The sequence below is a fragment of the Scophthalmus maximus genome, chromosome 12, assembly GCF_022379125.1.
Source record: "Scophthalmus maximus strain ysfricsl-2021 chromosome 12, ASM2237912v1, whole genome shotgun sequence".
In the NCBI taxonomy this organism is placed as follows: Eukaryota; Metazoa; Chordata; class Actinopteri; order Pleuronectiformes; family Scophthalmidae; genus Scophthalmus; species Scophthalmus maximus.
The window spans coordinates 24398393-24417500 of NC_061526.1; the positions used below are offsets into that span (position 1 = coordinate 24398393).

At 47.8% G+C, this 19108-nt stretch overlaps 2 protein-coding genes across 2 annotated transcripts in view; both read right to left on the reverse strand.

Annotated features, from left to right (window-relative positions):
• Positions 1–951: 951 nt before the first annotated feature.
• Positions 952–17087, reverse strand: LOC118292163 (basic proline-rich protein-like). The gene is made up of 2 exons (XM_047336366.1): positions 16998–17087; positions 952–3904 (listed from the first exon to the last, which is right to left on the reverse strand). Exons 1-2 carry the CDS (start codon positions 17085–17087, stop codon positions 3113–3115), a joined length of 882 nt encoding a protein of 293 aa, XP_047192322.1. The 3' UTR covers positions 952–3112.
• A 578-nt stretch (positions 17088–17665) lies between these two features.
• LOC118292152 (potassium voltage-gated channel subfamily A member 1) overlaps positions 17666–19108 on the reverse strand; it is a 2808-nt gene continuing 1365 nt past the window's right edge. Inside the window, exon 1 of the mRNA XM_035620875.2 lies at positions 17666–19108. This exon is cut by the window's right edge and continues 1365 nt beyond it. Within this exon, the coding sequence (XP_035476768.2) occupies positions 18406–19108 (703 nt within the window). The 3' untranslated portion in view covers positions 17666–18405.

Genomic DNA, 19108 nt, shown 5'->3' on the forward strand with positions numbered 1-19108 from the left:
GTGTGTGTGTGTGTGTGTGTGTGTGTGTGTGTGTGTGTGTGTGTGTGAGTGTTTGTGTGCGTGTGAGTGTGTGTGTTTGTGTGTGTGTGTGTGTGTGTGTGTGTGTGTGTGTGTGTGTGTGTGCGTGTGAGTGTGTGTGTGTGTGTGTGTGTGTGTGTGTGTGTGTTTGTGTGCGTGTGAGTGTGTGTGTTTGTGTGTGTGTGTGTGTGTGTGCGTGTGAGTGTGTGTGTGTGTGTGTGTGTGTGTGTGTGTGTGTGTGTTTGTGTGCGTGTGAGTGTGTGTGTTTGTGTGTGTGTGTTTGTGTGTGTGTGTGAGTGTTTGTGTGCGTGTGAGTGTGTGTGTTTGTGTGTGTGTGTGTGTGCATGTGAGTGTGTGTGTGTGTGTGTGTGTGTGTGTGTGTGTGTGTGCGTGTGAGTGTGTGTGTGTGTGTGTGTGTGTGTGTGTGTGTGTGAGGGCTGGTGGAGGATGTGTGGGACTCGAGGGATGAGGCTTGGACATGTTTGATCTCCACAGTACAGGATTAGCAGCTTGGAGGATTCACACGGAACACGACGACTCACGACGGCAGAAGAAGGAAACAGGGTCGAAACACTTAGAACCGGAACCACTGTAAATTCTCAAAGAACCAAAGAACCAACCTTCATTTGAAACAGGTCATTTCATGTGATAGTTATAATCTATTTCGTCTAAGTATTGTCGAGGAGGAACTATGATGATGTTCAGATTCTCTAAGCGTTGAGGAAAGTGGCGTCACGCTTCCTCTCCTGTCTCCTTCAGCAGGACACACTGGAGCTTCCTGTGAGAGGACGGAGATATGGACCCACAATTCACAAAGATATTTAACGTGACGCGTCATGAACGAACGTAAACGATTCAATCTGTAGAAGAAGAAGAAGAGTATGAATATGAATATGACCCAGATGTCAGTAACTGTTACATATGAATCATAAAACACTGAAACATGCTGATGGAGCCACTGAGGTTTTTGTAGTTCATCTTCTAAATGTGTCGTTTCACCACGACGTCACATGACGACGGATTCTCTGAGCAGCTGTCGACTTGTCCTAAGTCCATCAGTTCTCCTCTTCACCTTAGACCTCATGACGTTTCCCCTGAGGTCAATTAACAGTGGATAGGAAGTTAACATTGAATTCACCAAATCTAAAAACATTGGTTTGATTCTTAACGTAGTTCATTGTCCTGAGTCGGATCCCAGACGTCGGCCACTCGATCTCTGTGACTGGAGAGTCACGTAGTGTGAACAGCACAGTGTCCGAGGCCTTGGACAACACGCATGCGCAAACAGCAAACCAATGAACGAGCTCCCTCTTGGTCGCGGAAACATACCTCCGAGCTGCCTTTCCAAGGACACGCCCCCTCATGACGTCGACCTCTCCTAAGCCTGATGATTGGCTGATTTGAAAAAAGAAAATATGGCGCGGACCCTCGCGACGGTCCGAGGAAGAGGCGGGAGCGGGACCCGGGACCCGGGACCTGGGACCTGGGACCTGGGACCGGGACCGGGACCGGGACCGGGACCCGGGAGCGGGACGGTTCCTTCCCCTGCCGGTGTCGCACGTCCAGTCGGTCGGATCCCGGACCGACTCGCCGCTCGTCGTCTTCCGGGATCCTCCGGGAACAGGAGGTCTCACTCCGATTGACTTTGGCGACGCGAACCGACCCGCGGCGGTTAAACGCGGTTTGTTGTATAAATAAGTATTATTATGAACAGAGACTCGATATTATTAAGATCATGTGTCTCTTTACTTCTCTGTCGCTCAACAACTCGTTCCGCTGATCCATAATAAAGTCTCTGCTCGATACGAGAGATGATTCATTAAATAAAAATATTATTGTGTATTAAAATGTAGAGTTAAAGAAATGAACATCAATATAGAAATACAACAGAACTTTAAGATCTTGCTCCATGTCATAAAAGCTGAGATATGTAGTTGCTATAGCTACCGCCTTGTTTGGATCGGTTCATTTGCTCTGAATTGGGCAACAGATGTGATATATGTTTTTCATCCATATTATAAGAAGAGGCTCTGAAATACCTTCAAACAGCAGCAGGTGTTGTTGAGTGATTCCAGATGTTTTTCAAAGATTGTATTTAGATAATATTTTCAAGAAACATGTGAGATTAGCGAGCAAACTCCTGTTTGTTCATTTTACACAAAACAGAATGAGAAATCCAAGTGTTGTTTGGTTTGTTGCTATGTCTATTTTTTTCCACATCATTTAATTTGGTCCTGACTTTTTCTTCTGACACCTGTCGTCTGTCGTTTATTTGAGAATTTACAGTATTTCACCTCCCGTTCTGGCACCAACTCGTTCATTCATTCATTCATTCATTCATTCTCTCCGACGTGCACTTATGTCACTTACAGTTGCTTGACTGATATGTAGGAGGAAGTACAAAATAACAGCGAGAAGAACAGGCCACACAAAGGTAGAGAAACGAAATACTTCAGATTCAAGCCCCTGAACAAAAGAGTCCGACAGCTGAAGTGAGCTGACGAGAGGAGCGAGCGTGGCGTCGGTCCCAGACGGTGAGACCCTGAATGCATCTTGCTGTTGTTCAGGGAGCGCGGTGTGTTCAAGTGCCTGGTGCGTCTGAGACAGGCTATGGCTTTGGGCCCCGGATGGAGCAGGACGGGATTCGTGTTGAGGAAACGGAACTTGAACAAATCGTCTTTTTGAGCAACAACCAAACGTCCTCGCTCCTTTTAACGTATTCAGATGGTTATATGTTATTATTATTCTCCCCTCATCTGTCTTTTTGTTCTAGAAAAATAGAAATCAGGAAAACATCGTTACAAAAATAAACCAAAAAGTTTGTCCAAAGTCTACGTCCACACGACAACGCCACGTAAATATATCGACTGATATTGCACAGAAAGGGATTTTCTTCTGATACGAAGTAAAACCACTGACACGAGTTGTAGAAAAATGTTAAAATGATCAGAAGTTGCATTTGTCCTGGTTCCGTTAGATTATTATTTTTTTCTTTCTCCAGAGAGACACAGCAGCTCGATCCGCGGCCTCCCACATCCGGCCGACGTTCCCTCTGTCCTGCAGCAAAAAGAAACAAAAACAAGCTTCAGAAGTATCACTGATGAATTTTGTTTGAAGGCACAAAGTTCCAAAGAAGGGTGGTAGCAGTTCTTTTGTGTCCGGATGCAGGGGTCGACTCCCGTTGGTCGGAGGGCAGGGGGTCGACTCCCGTTGGTCGGAGGGCAGGGGGTCGACTCCCGTTGGTCGGAGGCCGATGGTCGGAGGGCAGGGGGTCGACTCCCGTTGGTCGGAGGCCGATGGTCGGAGGGCAGGGGGTCGACTCCCGTTGGTCGGAGGGCAGGGGGTCGACTCCCGTTGGTCGGAGGCCGATGGTCGGAGGGCAGGGGGTCGACTCCCGTTGGTCGGAGGCCGATGGTCGGAGGGCAGGGGGTCGACTCCCGTTGGTCGGAGGGCAGGGGGTCGACTCCCGTTGGTCGGAGGCCGATGGTCGGAGGGCAGGGGGTCGACTCCCGTTGGTCGGAGGCCGATGGTCGGAGGGCAGGGGGTCGACTCCCGATGGTTGGAGGGCAGGGGGTCGACTCCCGATGGTCGGAGGGCAGGGGGTCGACTCCCGTTGGTCGGAGGGCAGAGGGTCGACTCCTGTTGGTCGGAGGGTAGGGGGTCGAGTCCCGATGGTTGGAGGGCAGGGGGTCGACTCCCGTTGGTCGGAGGGCAGGGGGTCGACTCCCGTTGGTCGGAGGCCGATGGTCGGAGGGCAGGGGGTCAACTCCCGATGGTTGGAGGGCAGGGGGTCGACTCCCGTTGGTCGGAGGGCAGAGGGTCGACTCCTGTTGGTCGGAGGGCAGGGGGTCGAGTCCCGATGGTTGGAGGGCAGGGGGTCGACTCTCTGTGGAGACAGGAACAAACCAAGGACACAAGTTTATCGTCTCTCTCCAGATGCCAGACGACATCAAATGGTTTAAAACAGTGTTGAGTAAATTAATATTTCCACATTCCAGAGTGAAATATTGTAGTTTTCATGGATTACTTTTACTCTACAGCTGCAGTTTATTATAAAGAAATGAATCCACTAATCTAAACCTGTGCTTCATAATCAGCACTTGTCTGCTTCTCACAGAGACTGACGTGTGAGGTTCTGGTAAGACGTTGGAATCTGACATGTTGGGTGGTTTTCTGCACAGTGGTCGACCGCTCGGGGTCTGTACGTCCCATGAGTCCTCCCACCCCCCACCTTTCCCAACATCTTCCTCGAAGTTAATCCCGCCCGCAGCGGCAGATGGCGCGGGAGCGTCCACGGCTGTGCCCTCGACGGCTCCTGTAGTTATGAATGATTGCATGGTCTTAGGCATTAAGTTGGATCAGTGTAATCCACTGCAGCATATGCAGCAGCAGCCCGCTGGGCCAAATCCAGCAGGCAGGAGAACTTTCCCTCCTTCACTTCGCCCTCGCCACGAGGAGCGAGCGTGGCCTCGGACGGGACAAACGCAATGAGGCACTGCCACAAAGTGAGACATGGAAGCCTGTGACCTGTCATGACCTCATCACTACCACGTCAAAAATGTTCTGAATTTATTCTGTTGCTTTTCCACCAGAGACGTAGGAAGCAATTTCAAGTGTGAATGTGAGAGTGAATAGTCGTTTGTCTCTTTGGCCTCTCGCCCAATGTCAGCTGGGATTGGCTCCAGCCCCCGCGACCCGTAAGTGGATGAAGCGGTAGACGATGGATGGATGTTGGACGGACGTCGGAGGCAGCGACTGCTAAGACCTGGACACACGGACGCAAATCAACACTTCATGATGTTCGAATTGTCTTTGACCAATCGCAAGTCGGAGGATACAAACCAGATTTGAGGTTCAAGCCTTTTAGTCAATGGTACAAATAGCGTAGGTCATTTAAATTGATTGTAGTCGGGAAAGTAAACTGAAGTGCAGAGAGAAGGTTCGGGAGCTTGTTGTTTCTGAATTAGCCGTTAGCTGAGGCTGCTCTCAAGGTTTAAAACTTCCCATCATGCACTGCACATGGACCTTCTCAACCCCGTCTCTGTTGTCGTCAGACAGCAGATTTCAGTTTCTCCTCAAAAGTTTGATTTCAGAATAAATCTGACCTCTGTTTTCTCTTATTTTGTATATTTCTTGCACCACAACTCATAAATATATTTCCCTGCATGTTAAAGCCTAATCGCAAAAAGAACGCAGTCCCCATATTCTAAAACACAATCGTCTGATGGTGAAAGTTATTGCCTGCAGCCTCGTGTTTCTCTCCTGTGATGGAATCAAACGACCGCGACTGAGGTTTTCTGTGAATGACGGAATAATAATCGTGCACTTTATGACTTTAAAAGCAGGAGAACTTCTACGCGGTTGTGTACTTTCACAGAAGGATCCGAGTTCCTCCTGCAGCAGTTTGTCCTGTGACTCACGAACCACCAGGTGGAGCCGCAGCGTTTCTCTTCTGGTGTCTGGGACATTTTCTGTCTCTTCGTCCGAGAGAAAGAGGCCGAGACTCTTTTGTCCACATCGTCTTGTTCATATATTATCATCTGATGGATTCATTTTGTTTGTGTTATCACCCAGATTAAAAGAGAAGGGATTGATTTTCTCTTTTCTTAGTTTGACTTCTGCAGATGTGATTTTTCACATATTAAGATGAAGCGGAGACATTTGGACGCTGCTGCGACTCGATTCCCTCCGGTCGGTTTTAACAGTGAAGGTGACGTACGACGCAAAACAGATTCAATATAGAAACTGTGTGTGTGTGTGTGTGTGTGTGTGTGTGTGTGTGTGTGTGTGTGTGTGTGTGTGTGTGTGTGTGTTTCTGCCGTCAGCTGCAGCTTGTTTAATTTCTTCATTGGGTTCCATCCCTATTTATGATTTATTCTCGGTTGCCGTGGTTACTAAATTCCATGCAGAAAATGTTGAGTTTGCAATAAAATCTCCAACCTTGACTTTCAAACATGTTGTTGTTGTTCTATTTTTCATAATGATAAGTGGCGGCTGAAGGTCATCGATTCTTATTGAGTATGAGTGACCTGTTGCCATGCAACTAGAATAATGATGACATATTTTTCTACAGTAGAAATAATAATAATACATTTTAAAACAATAAACAGTTACTCTGAAATGTATTTCAGTCTATTATGTATCTATGAACTCATTCACTCTGCCTCACAGCTCATAACGCTGGAAACAGTCAAATGTCATATTCAGTTTTAGCCACAACAGGAAGAGACGATCGGTGGAACATGTGGTTCCCACGAGCCACAACATTCTGACGTGACACAGAGAAGATATTGATCATAATCACTCTTCTCTGCAGCTTTCACACACATTGATCTGAAAGAACCACGGAGCTGCAGCCGTGGTGATGTGTTCCACCGCAGACCCTCGCTGACCTCGGGCTGCGAGGATGTGCCGGCGGATCACGAAGCGCTCAGCATTATGTACTTAATAACAGACACTGCAAATCCCAGCGGGGAGGTTTCAGCTTCAGTCAGCACAGCGCCGCCTCGACTTAGCCCCTAAGTGTTTTTGTGACTTTTGCAGCGACACGAGCGCAGTTTTAAAAAAGGATCTGTGCACAAATCAGACCTCAGCGACACACGTCTCAAATCTGACGTCTGAATTGACCGTATCCAATCTGTTTTCACACCCGACCTACGTAATCCACGGAAAGTCTGGCGGCTGTTTCCTGCGTGGAGAGGAATTATGGGAAAACGTGACAGTGAGAGGAGGCGTCAGCTGTCGCAGTGTCACACGTACACGTCTTCGAACCAGACGACGTCGGTGGAGCCCGAATATAGACGCCAGCGATAAAAGAATAGAAGGAGACGTATTCCGCTTCATAATATCAATGTGGGTTAGAACCTGGGAAGGTTTGATGTGAAGATGTGAACTCGAGTCCCGTGACTCCCCCGCGCTAAGACGTCGCCCAAAACGATAAGTTGAATTAGCGAGGGGCACGTTGGAGATTACATCCTCCTCACATCCCTCGGTGACGTTAATCCGGCCTGACGGGTTGAAGCCTCATCGAGCCTCTTCACTGGAGAAGTTGCCCCAAAACAAGGAGAGTGAACTATAAAATCCCGTCTCCGATGGATTTAAATTGTTATTTTCAGCTCATGATATGGAAGTTTTGAAACACAAAGATTTATTCCTTATCGTTGTCGAGGCCCCGACTCAATAAATCACCCGGCGCTTGTGTAACAGCCATGAACCGACGCGTCACAGGATCCACACCGGCTAACGCTGTTAGCTTAGGTTAGCTTCACCACGCACACACGGTCTGTAATGAACAGATTCAGGCCCGTTCTGTGAATGCTAACATGCTAACGTGGCTATGTTTCCGTATCAGCTGCTCGACGTTTCCTCCTCGTCCCGTCACAACCGACGCACCAGAGACGAACGTTTGAGATGTGAACGCACACAAACGCTGGCGTCTGCGCCGTGACGCCGCCATCGTTCATCTCTAGTAGCTGTGGGCTCGAGAGCACCGACGTGTTCGATCTGAATCATGGATCAGATCGATCAACAGTGTAAACACCAAACTCTCACTGATACAAAGTATGACGAACACCAAGTGATCGTAGTGTTGAATCAACTCCACTTCTTGTATGAATCTGGTATGAAGACAAAGCTGCGTTCATCGTTGTGCTGATGCCAGCGCTGACACACATCTGTGAGGCGTCGATGAAATCCAAAGTGATTGGCAGCTGGGAGCATGTGACCTCATCGCCTCCTGTGTCAGCGGCTGTGACACCAACAGCAGCTCCGCTCTGGTTACTACAACAGCACAACACACCCACACTCACGTCGTCGTCTGTTTATATCTCGGGTGAGTCGTGGCGAATATTATTACTGAGTAATTAAATCTGTGCGTTCGTGCGCGGCTGATGTGGCACATGGAGTCGAACGTGCCACTGAAGGACACGGCGTCATGTGACGCACTCGTGCCTCCTCGTCTGTGAGTAACCAAACAGGATTTTCCCTCTTCAGGCCCCTAAAAATAGACCCCGGGTCCAGCGAGGGGGGTCGACCGTCCGGCCGAACGCAGGGGTCACGTGCACGGGGGATCGAACGTGAACCGCATCATCACGTTACCGCGTCGTGTTCACAGAGATCACAGCTCCATGAATTCATCCAGATGTTACACAAGGCGACGCTCGGGATGGAGGAACAAAAGATCCGCCTCAGCTCGACCTTTTGGTCAAAGACAACTCGTGACGCGGTTCCTGCCAAACGCCGCCGCAGCGACAGATCCGTGTGGACGGCGACTCGCAGGCGAGTCACACGAGCCTCGGGGTCGACGTCATGTCTCGGTCACGTCTCCGCAAGACTCAGAGTCCAGCTGCTCCGACCTGCGTCCGTCCTCACACTGTCGAAGGTGACAAACTCCTAACTTCATAACTTCATAACTTCTGATTGTTCCGGTCATCTAATGTACAGTTGAACCTTAAAACCAAACATATGTTTACGTTCCATTCATTTGGAAAAGGAAAAAAACATGGACGTAAGTTCTGACGTCATATTAGGGCCATAATACTGAAGAAATGAGTTAAAGATAGATTTGTTTCTATTTGTCACAAATCTAACAAATACAGTTTATAGTGTGTGAGGGATTCACATTCAACAAACGGAAATCTATTATCAAAATAGTAGCCGATTTATTTAGTACTTGATTACTAATCGATTAACTGTCGCAGCTCTAATTAAATGTACAAAACGAAAAAACAGCAGAGAGATAAAAGAGTGAAGCATCTCATATTCTGTCATATCTCGTAGCAGCATGAAAACACAACCAAGCCTCAGTTGGCAGAGAATCAAAGAGACGAACACTAGAACGTTCTCTGATATCTGATTGGCTGCAGGCAGTGGCCCCCTGAGGGGTCATCATCACCATCATCATCACCATCATCATCATCATCACCATCACTATCATCACCATCACCATCATCATCATCACCATCACTATCATCACCATCATCACCATCATCATCATCATCATCATCATCATCATCATCACCATCACCATCATCATCATCATCATCATCACCATCATCACCATCACCATCATCATAATCATCATCATCACCATCACCATCATCATCATCACCATCACTATCATCACCATCACCATCATCATCATCATCATCATCATCATCATCATCATCACCATCATCATCATCATCACCATCATCATCATCATCATCATCATCATCATCATCATCATCACTATCATCACCATCACCATCATCATCATCACCATCACTATCATCACCATCATCATCATCATCATCATCATCATCATCATCATCACCATCACCATCATCATCATCATCATCATCATCATCACCATCATCACCATCATCATCATCACCATCATCATAATCATCATCATCACCATCACCATCATCATCATCACCATCACTATCATCACCATCACCATCATCATCATCATCACCATCATCATCATCATCATCATCACCATCATCATCATCATCACCATCATCATCATCACCATCATCATAATCATCATCATCACCATCACCATCATCATCATCACCATCACTATCATCACCATCATCATAATCATCATCATCACCATCACCATCATCATCATCACCATCACTATCATCACCATCACCATCATCATCATCATCACCATCATCATCATCATCATCATCACCATCATCATCATCATCACCATCATCATCATCATCACCATCATCATCATCATCATCATCATCATCGTCGTCATCATCATCATCACCATCATCATCATCATCACCATCACTATCATCACCATCATCATCATCACCACCATCATCATCATCATAATCATCACCATCATCATCATCATCACCATCATCACCATCATCATCATCATCATCATCATCATCACTATCATCACCATCATCATCATCACCATCATCATCACCATCATCATCATCATCACCATCATCATCATCATCATCATCATCATCATCATCATCATCACCATCATCATCATCATCACCATCACCATCATCATCATCACCATCACTATCATCACCATCATCATCATCATCACCATCATCATCATCATCATCATCATCATCATCATCACCATCACCATCATCATCATCACCATCACTATCATCACCATCACCATCATCATCACCATCACCATCATCATCACCATCACCATCATCCTCATCCTCATCCTCATCCTCATCCTCATCATCCTCATCATCATCATCATCCTCATCATCAGCACTGAAGGTGCTGCTCTGCCCGTCGGCAGGAGGTTACGTCGCTGCTCTCGCAGCAGATGATGCAGAAGAAGATGTCAGCGGCCGCTCATGTGGAAACGTTTGCATTCAGTTGGTTTGTCTGGTTCGTGGTTAGATAACGTTTCCTCTTTGTTCGCTTGTTTTCTGCTTATTTGATTTCTCTCTCCCTCTTTCTCTCCCTCCCTCTCCCTCTCTCTCTCTCTCCCTCTCTTTACTATATAAATATGAATCTTAAGTTTATACACATCAGCCTCAAAATGCGCTCTGCTGTCTTTAATAATGTTTTAGTTTGAAGTCACATTTTTACGAGACACTTTTCAGATCTTGTTGGTTTTTAAATTCATATCTTAAATCTTTTTAATCTTCTGGCGACATCTGGTGGTAAAGTTGCTAAACCGCAACCAACCGAGCGACCGACGGGGGACACTTTATGGTGCCGCACCTCCGATTCAATCTCAGCGTCTGAAAGTTCAACGTGAACGCGACGTGTTCTGGACGTTTAGTTCAACAAGTGTATTCAACAGGACGTAGAAACATGGAGACTCACGGAGGTCGCTCCACCTCATGAACTATATCTAACTCATGTATGAACAGAGTTATGGACAAAATATGACATTTCTGTGAATAAGTTCTTCTGAATATTACACACTGCAGCTTCAATGTTTACATCCTCCTCAGGCCGTGAGGTTCCAACAGTTGGATCCAGTTAAACACAAAGGTAAATATCCTCAACCGCTTGTTTCATAGTTTCATCTCTGTCATGTGTTCACATTCCTCCGAGCACGATCCAGAATCCGTCTGTTTGAATTCCATATTTGTTCATTAGTCGGCGTGAGTCACTGGAGAGGAGTTGATGTTTCCATGTGTGAAATTAGCGGCGGACGGGTTCATTAGCATTTTTCCAGAGGAAGTTCACGTGTATTTGATGAATCCACTCGCCATGTTTGTTTTTCTCCTCCAGTGTAAAGTAAAGTGAGCTGCTCGCAGGCGAAACAATTAGGTTACATAAGCTCATGTGAGTCTTACATTTCCACGTCACAGACCTCGAGCCAGCTGAGCAGCTCGTCTGAAAACCTTCAATTATCACACACGAACGAGGGGGTGTCGCTTCCCTCTTTACTCTCGACGTGCTCGTCTTTTAATAACCGACACGAGGACGTAGTGAACTTCACCACGTCGTCTTCAGATTACTGAGTGGAGGAGCTGCGTTCACTGTCTTCAAGGTTTGTTCTGGTTTGAAGCATGTTTCACCACATATAGTTCCATGAGGTGGACCCGACCAGACGTGAGATGACTGACACATGGTTTCATCCAATCAGCTCCCAAGTTGTTTCTTTTAGTTCCTGCTCCAGATGGTCCTGAAGAACCAACCATCTGGCTCGTTAGCTTTATGTTTCCCCCATATTATTACAATAAAGAAGTTTATTGTATGAACTATTAATCCTTTTACAACGAGTAGAAGAACACGTCAGAGTATTAGACCTGACACTGCTACACTTCCCATCCTTTCATTATCTGACACGTGAACTACTTTCAGCTGATGTATGGAAGCGACGGAGCTTAAAGCTGAATCTTAATGCTCTGCTGCTCGTGACATCACGCAGCTCCGTCACTGCTTCAGCCTGGCGTTCGACCTGCGGCCCAGAACCTCCTGTACTGTGACTGACTACATCCTGCTGTCAATCAATACATCCATCGCTGTGGTGTCACACATGACAAGTTCCTCTGAAAATCTCCAAATTGCAGAAAAATGTCAACTCTAAATTGTCTCTGACGGAGACGTGAAGTCCATTTAACGTTTTGCAACCGTTTCCGGACTCAAACCTGAACTCGACACTTTTGTTTCCATCTTTGTGTTTGAACTGTGTCGTTTTTTGTGCATATTTTGGAGTTGGAGCTTTTGTGAGAAAGACACTGAACTCCACGAGTCAACAGACTAAAAGCTTCTGAACAATGTAGAACTCATCAAGGTCGCCGCTCCAGTTCGGACCAGAATGCACCTGAAGGAGCGTGACCAAGGCCGACGCCCACAGGCTGGATGATGCCTCTTAGAAACAGTGTTCATCATCATCATCCTCCTCATCATCATCATCATCGTCATCATCATCCTCCTCATCATCATCATCATCATCCTCCTCATCATCATCCTCCTCCTCATCGTCATCATCATCATCGTCATCATCATCATCATCATCCTCCTCATCATCATCATCATCGTCATCATCATCATCATCATCCTCCTCATCATCATCCTCCTCATCATCATCCTCCTCATCATCATCCTCCTCCTCATCGTCATCATCATCATCATCATCCTCCTCATCATCATCCTCCTCCTCATCGTCATCATCATCATCATCCTCCTCCTCATCGTCATCATCATCATCATCATCCTCCTCATCATCATCCTCCTCATCATCATCATCATCATCCTCCTCATCATCATCATCATCCTCCTCATCATCATCATCGGCTCGTTGTCATTTCACAGATATTTTTTCCTAAAAGCTTCAGACACTTTTGAAAAGCCGTCTCCCCGTCGTCCACGTCGTTTGCCAGGACGAGCTCAGTCACATCTTTGCTCCCTCGCCGCTTTCCGACATTTGTCGAGCAACAGTGGAGGCTGCAGCTGAGGACCGAGGCTGCGTGTGTGTGTGTGTGTGTGTCTGTGCGTGTGTGTGTCTGTGTGTGTGTGTGTGTGTGTGTGTCTGTGTGTGTGTGTGTGTGTCTGTGCGTGTGTGTGTGTGTGTGTGTGTGTGTGTCTGTGTGTGTGTGTGTGTGTGTGTGTGTCTGTGTGTGTGTGTCTGTGTGTGTGTGTGTGTGTGTGTGTGTCTGTGTGTGTGTGTGCGTGTGTGTGTGTGTGTGTGTGTGTGTCTGTGTGTGTGTGTCTGTGTGTGTGTGTCTGTGTGTGTGTGTGTGTGTGTGTGTGTGTCTGTGTGTGTGTGTGCGTGTGTGTGTGTGTGTGTGTGTGTGTTATGTAACGTCCTCATCGCCCTGCTCCTCCTGCTCGCAGCTCTTCCAGCCTGTGCCGAGTGGAGCAGGGGGTTATCCGAGTCAGTAGAGCTGCAGAAAGAAGCTCACGCTAATCAACTCGCCCCCGTCGACGTTTTTGGGAAAAATGTCATCCTCGTCTCTCTGACTTCACGTTCCACAAACCCGAGCCTGCGTCGACCCCACGACCTTCACGCAGCTATTTCCAGCCGAGTGCCACAACATGAACTCTGACAGTCACGTTTCAATCGTCCTAATCGCGGCCGACGGGTTTGAGGAGCTGCAGCGGCTCATCACAATTCCTCCTTGGGTTCGCTCCCCTGTCACGCAGAGCATGAGACGCCCCCGGATTAAATGCTTTCATGAGGGTAAAAATAGAACCACGATAATGCATCGCATGTAAATACTGTACTTTCTATGTGTGTTTATTTATGTGGAGGAGGCACAGGCCGCGAGATTACGAGCCGTTTGGATTAGTCATGGATACGTACAAACCATCTCGCAGGGAAACGACACGTCAATCAGCCCGACGGCAGCGAGCGGTCCGTTCTGTTGACATGCAAAGTTTGTTTTTAATCTATTCCAACTTTTTTTGAGGTCACAGCTTAAAAGTTGAGGCTCAAATCCGCTGTCGAGGCTTTTAAGGTCCGACGACACATGATGGAAAAGAATCTTTATGACTTCAACTTGAAAGAAAGAAAAAGAGCGAGACGTCACTGTGGCTCTGGGGATCTGATGCTGGTTCTGTACCGTGTTAATGACTCAACCCTTTAACTGATTGATGAGTCATCTCCTCATGACCAGGTCCTGCTGGCGTAATGTTAGGTACAACATGGTGTCATAGAAGATTTGTGTTGAGTTTTGGAGATGTTGTCTGTAAAGTCGCCTGACAACAACACCCAGCGTCAACGATCAGTGTTTGTGTCTCAGGCTTTGAGACACAAGGACCAGAGGAGCTATGCTACATGCTGTCTGCTAACAAAGGCCTGGTCCCGTCCCTGAAGGATTACTGAGAGCGACCACAGAGAGATTCCAACCATCCACTGAACTGAAACAAATCACACCAAACTCTGAATTCTCGATACCTTACAACCGTCCTGCTGGACATCGGACACAGACGCTGGGTTTTCATTGAGGTCGAAGTCTTTCTAACTGATCCACAGCTCGACTCCTCTTCAACTCGCTGGGTCTGACTCCAACAGAGGAAATGACATGAGCTCAACGATTCGGATCTAAATCTAACACAGTCACTTCATGCTGCTTGAAAATCTGACATTTCTGATTGACACACTGTATGAATTGGACAACCGTCCCTCTTTCCCTTTACCTCCCCACAACTACAGGAAGCCTCGAGCTCCACATCAGACGATCTACAGGAAAAACTCTCCTCAGATTGTTCACGTTTGTCTTTTTACACGTCTCCCTCGACGACAGCGACAGCAGCAGACTCCCTCCTCTAATTGGTTTCTGACGAGCGGACGCCAGTTTACCAGTTTACCAGGCGGCTGCGGCTCTACAAACAAGAGGCCCGAGTACTGGACGGCGTCCCGGGGGCTCGTGGTCGTTACATCTGGCCAATGACAAACGGCTGTGGAGCAGTTTAGTCTGATGAGACCAAACGGCAACGAATAGGTGACAGTGATAAAAACATTATAGAGGTTAAACTGCACGGCCAAAGGTGTGTGGACAACCACGATGGATTTGCACTTCAGAGCCTCTGAACTGTGGCGTTGAACTTCACATCACCGGAACCAAAAAGAATTTACAGCCTCTTGAAGACGAGATCTTATCTAAAGTATCTTCATTTTCAATTTGCAAAAAAATAGGAACATTAAAAAACCATGCACCTGAGCTACAAATAAGCACAAGTCACGTGCAGCCGAGGGGTTTGTGAATCTTTAGTGTTGCCTGGGTCCCAGTGTCCTGGAGCCTCCCTCTTGATGCTCCTGTCGCTCCATGTGTTGTTGGTGAATGTGAACATTTGGCTTTGTTGACGCTCACGTTGCCTTTAGCCACAATTAACATATATATTCGCTTTCACATCTGCCACTCCGTCTGTGTCTGAGGAACGGAACCGACAGTATAGAATGTAAATAGGAAGGAAATTGGAAAATCTATCTGCAGTGTGTTTAACTCGTGTGTGATTCTCTAAACAGACCAAACCAAAGTGTGGAATTCATGAGGAGCAGCCTGCACGGCGTCTATATATACATATATATATATATATATATATATATATATACACACACACAAAGAGGGAGATGTGATGGAGGCTGTAATCAACCCAGTGAAATCAGATGAAATGAATAAATGCTAACGTAACATGTACATGTGGCTCTTGGTCGACTGAGTCCAGATGCTGCCGCGGTGTCGGCGGAGCTGAAGCCTCGAGGAATCGTGCTCCACACGACGGAGCTGATGCTCACCGGCAGTTGTCATCGTGCAAAAAGAGACACGACTGTTGTCCTGGTTACAAGGTCCACATACAGTGGTGACCGCGGACAAAAACAAAAGTTATGTAATCCAACGGGGTTAAAGGAAACAGAGCTGACGGACGAGGAGATTGATGAGGTTATTTATTAATTATCAAATAATATTTTCAGGTTGGACTTGAATTTTGTGAATCACTGAAATTCCCTTTTTCTAATCTTTTATCCGACGTCCTCAGACTCTTTGTCAGACGAGAGAAAGACCCAGAACAGATTCACATTTAAGAAGCTGAAATCACAGAATAATTCATTGTTTTCCCCCAAAAAACGACTTTACGATTAATCGATAATCAAAATAATTGCGGATTCATTTAGTAGTCGGGGACATCCATACATGAACTGTTGCAGATCTACGGATCATGTGCGTCTCTCTGCTCGAACGCGCTCCGGCCTCCTGCTCTCGCTGGTGGGAGATTAGTGGAGCGACCCGGGTACGACGTTGACCGTCGCTGGCTTCTCTCAGGGCCTTTGCTCTGTTTCTGCTCCATCACTGAAGTGGAGATAGTCGGAGGGTCTGAGTCACGATGTCCGACCACGTCGTGGGTCTTGAGTTGAAGTGTGGTGACATGTATGTTTCATGTTACATAAATTAGGTTAAAAATAAATTCTTTTCTGAAGCCAATGTAGTGGGAAAGGTGCAAGTTCTCATACAACCCAGTGATCATTTATCTTCATCTCTCTGTAGCGTTTACTGAGACTGGAATAATATTTGTGCTAGTTGAAGGATTTCTGCAGATGTTCTCGTTCTATTTACTGTAACCTTCTACATTCTTAACGCGTCGGCTTGTTACCTTTGTGTTGGTACTTCAACCATTCATAAACCCTGAGATGCTGATAACATCGTCCTCATCCTATTTCCTTATTTGTCGTCTAGCACATGGTCTGTGGTTCTGCACGTCAAACAGCTGACGGGCCGAAGACGCCGTCTGTTGATGTGCTATGTGACTGTATTTTCATCTGTGAAGCGTGATGCTTGTTCTGCAAAGAAAACAAACTCATCCAATCTCTTTTTTTAAGTGTGAAATAAAAAGTAACGAGCAGAAAATTGTTAAAGATACAGCAGCAGAAATGTGTTCTTGCATAAATGCCCTTATTCATTTTCTGCCACATGCATGATGGAGTGTGGAGCCTCCAGATGTTCAGTACCTTCAGAACTGGTGCTGAACATCTGGAGTCAGATGAGAGTTCATGACCAAATAAAACACCTGGATGGTAACGTGGAGTCACTGACCTGGTTCCATGTCTCCACGTCTCCATGTCTCCACGTCCTCACGTCTCCACGTCTCCGTGTCTCCATGTCTCCATGTCTCCACGTCCTCATGTCTCCATGTCTCCATGTCTCCGTGTCTCCACGTCTCCATGTCTCCACGTCTCCACGTCTCCATGTCTCCATGTCTCCACGTCCTCATGTCTCCACGTCTCCATGTCTCCACGTCTCCACGTCTCCACGTCTCCATGTCTCCATGTCTCCACGTCCTCATGTCTCCACGTCTCCATGTCTCCATGTCTCCACGTCTCCACGTCTCCACGTCTCCATGTCTCCACGTCTCCACGTCTCCACGTCTCCACGTCTCCATGTCTCCACGTCTCCACGTCTCCATGTCTCCACGTCTCCACGTCCTCACGTCTCCACGTCTCCACGTCTCCACGTCCTCACGTCTCCATGTCTCCACGTCTCCATGTCTCCATGTCTCCACGTCTCCACGTCCTCACGTCTCCACGTCTCCACGTCTCCACGTCCTCACGTCTCCATGTCTCCACGTCTCCATGTCTCCACGTCCTCACGTCTCCATGTCTCCACGTCTCCATGTCTCCACGTCTCCACGTCTCCACGTCTCCATGTCTCCATGTCTCCACGTCCTCACGTCTCCACGTCTCCACGTCTCCACGTCTCCACGTCCTCACGTCTCCACGTCTCCACGTCTCCGTGTCTCCACGTCTCCACGTCTCCACGTCCTCTCTTGGCTGTCATTCCTTCAGTTAACGTACTTCCACATTAGGTCCTTTCTTTCTTTTTTAAAAAACCCCAAATGTCCTTTTCAGTTTAAAAAGCATAAACAAGGCTGCTGTTGTCTCTTTAGGTCCCGAGAGCGAATCGAACTCTCGTTTAGAAAGAAGAGGAAAGGAAATGTTTCACTTCTTTGACAGAACCTGAGTGAAGGGAAACTCCAAAAATAGACCTATATTTCTTTTCTTTAATTCTTTTTAAAATCTACAACAGTTCATGGCGTGTGTCCTCTAATGGGGAATATGTACACAACTGGTTCATGTAAACATAACGACTAACTGTGGGGAAGGGATATGAGGAAGAACTAAATTTGGCTTTTTTCTTTAGTTGCACAACTGAATATGGACTTTATGATTCGTGAGTCGTGGTGAAGTGCAGCTCCGACTGAACGCACTCATCCGTCATGAGGAAGGTTCGTCCGTGGTCCTGCTCCTCACCATCACATCTCACTCTGGATGTTGCGCTCGCCAGATTGAGGGAGGATTAAAATGTGCTTTTTATAAATCAACCCCGTCGCTCTTAAAACTTGAGGATCGCGATGTGTTGATCTGCTGCCGTGTGCGGAGACTTAGGAGCCATGAACGGGGTCATTGTGCAGGACTCGGGCCCGGAGCTGCTGCTCCTCCCGCGGCTACAGGTCCGTCTCCCGCGTGTCCAGGCAGAACGCGTAAAGGGACCTCTTCAAGTCCGTGTGGCTGTTGGCCTTCACGTTCGCCTTCTCCGCCGACGCGTCGTTCGGCTCCGCGTCCTGCGACTTGTTCGACGACCTGCTCCCTTTGCGCGGCGGCTCGGGACTCGCCCGGCCGCTGTGGGGCTCGTCCTTCAGGGACGACTGGTCCTGGTCCGTCTCGCGGTGGTAGAAGTAGTTGAAGTTGGACACGATGACCGGCACCGGCAGCGCGATGGTCAGCACGCCGGCGATGGCGCACAGCGAGCCCACGATCTTCCCGCCGACCGTCACCGGCCGCATGTCGCCGTAGCCCACCGTCGTCATGGTGACCACGGCCCACCAGAAGGCGTCCGGGATGCTGGAGAAGTGCGACTCCGGCTCGTCCGCCTCGGCGAAGAACACGGCGCTGGAGAAGAGGATGACGCCGATGAAGAGGAAGAAGATGAGCAGGCCCAGCTCGCGCATGCTCGCCTTCAGGGTCTGACCCAGGATCTGCAGCCCCTTGGAGTGTCTGGACAGCTTGAAGATGCGGAAGACGCGCACCAGGCGGATGACCCGCAGGATGGCCAGCGACATGGCCTGCTGGCCGTTCTGGTGCTCCTGGCCCTGCTGCTCCGCCAGCTCCGTGCACACCGTGATGAAGTAAGGCATGATGGACATGATG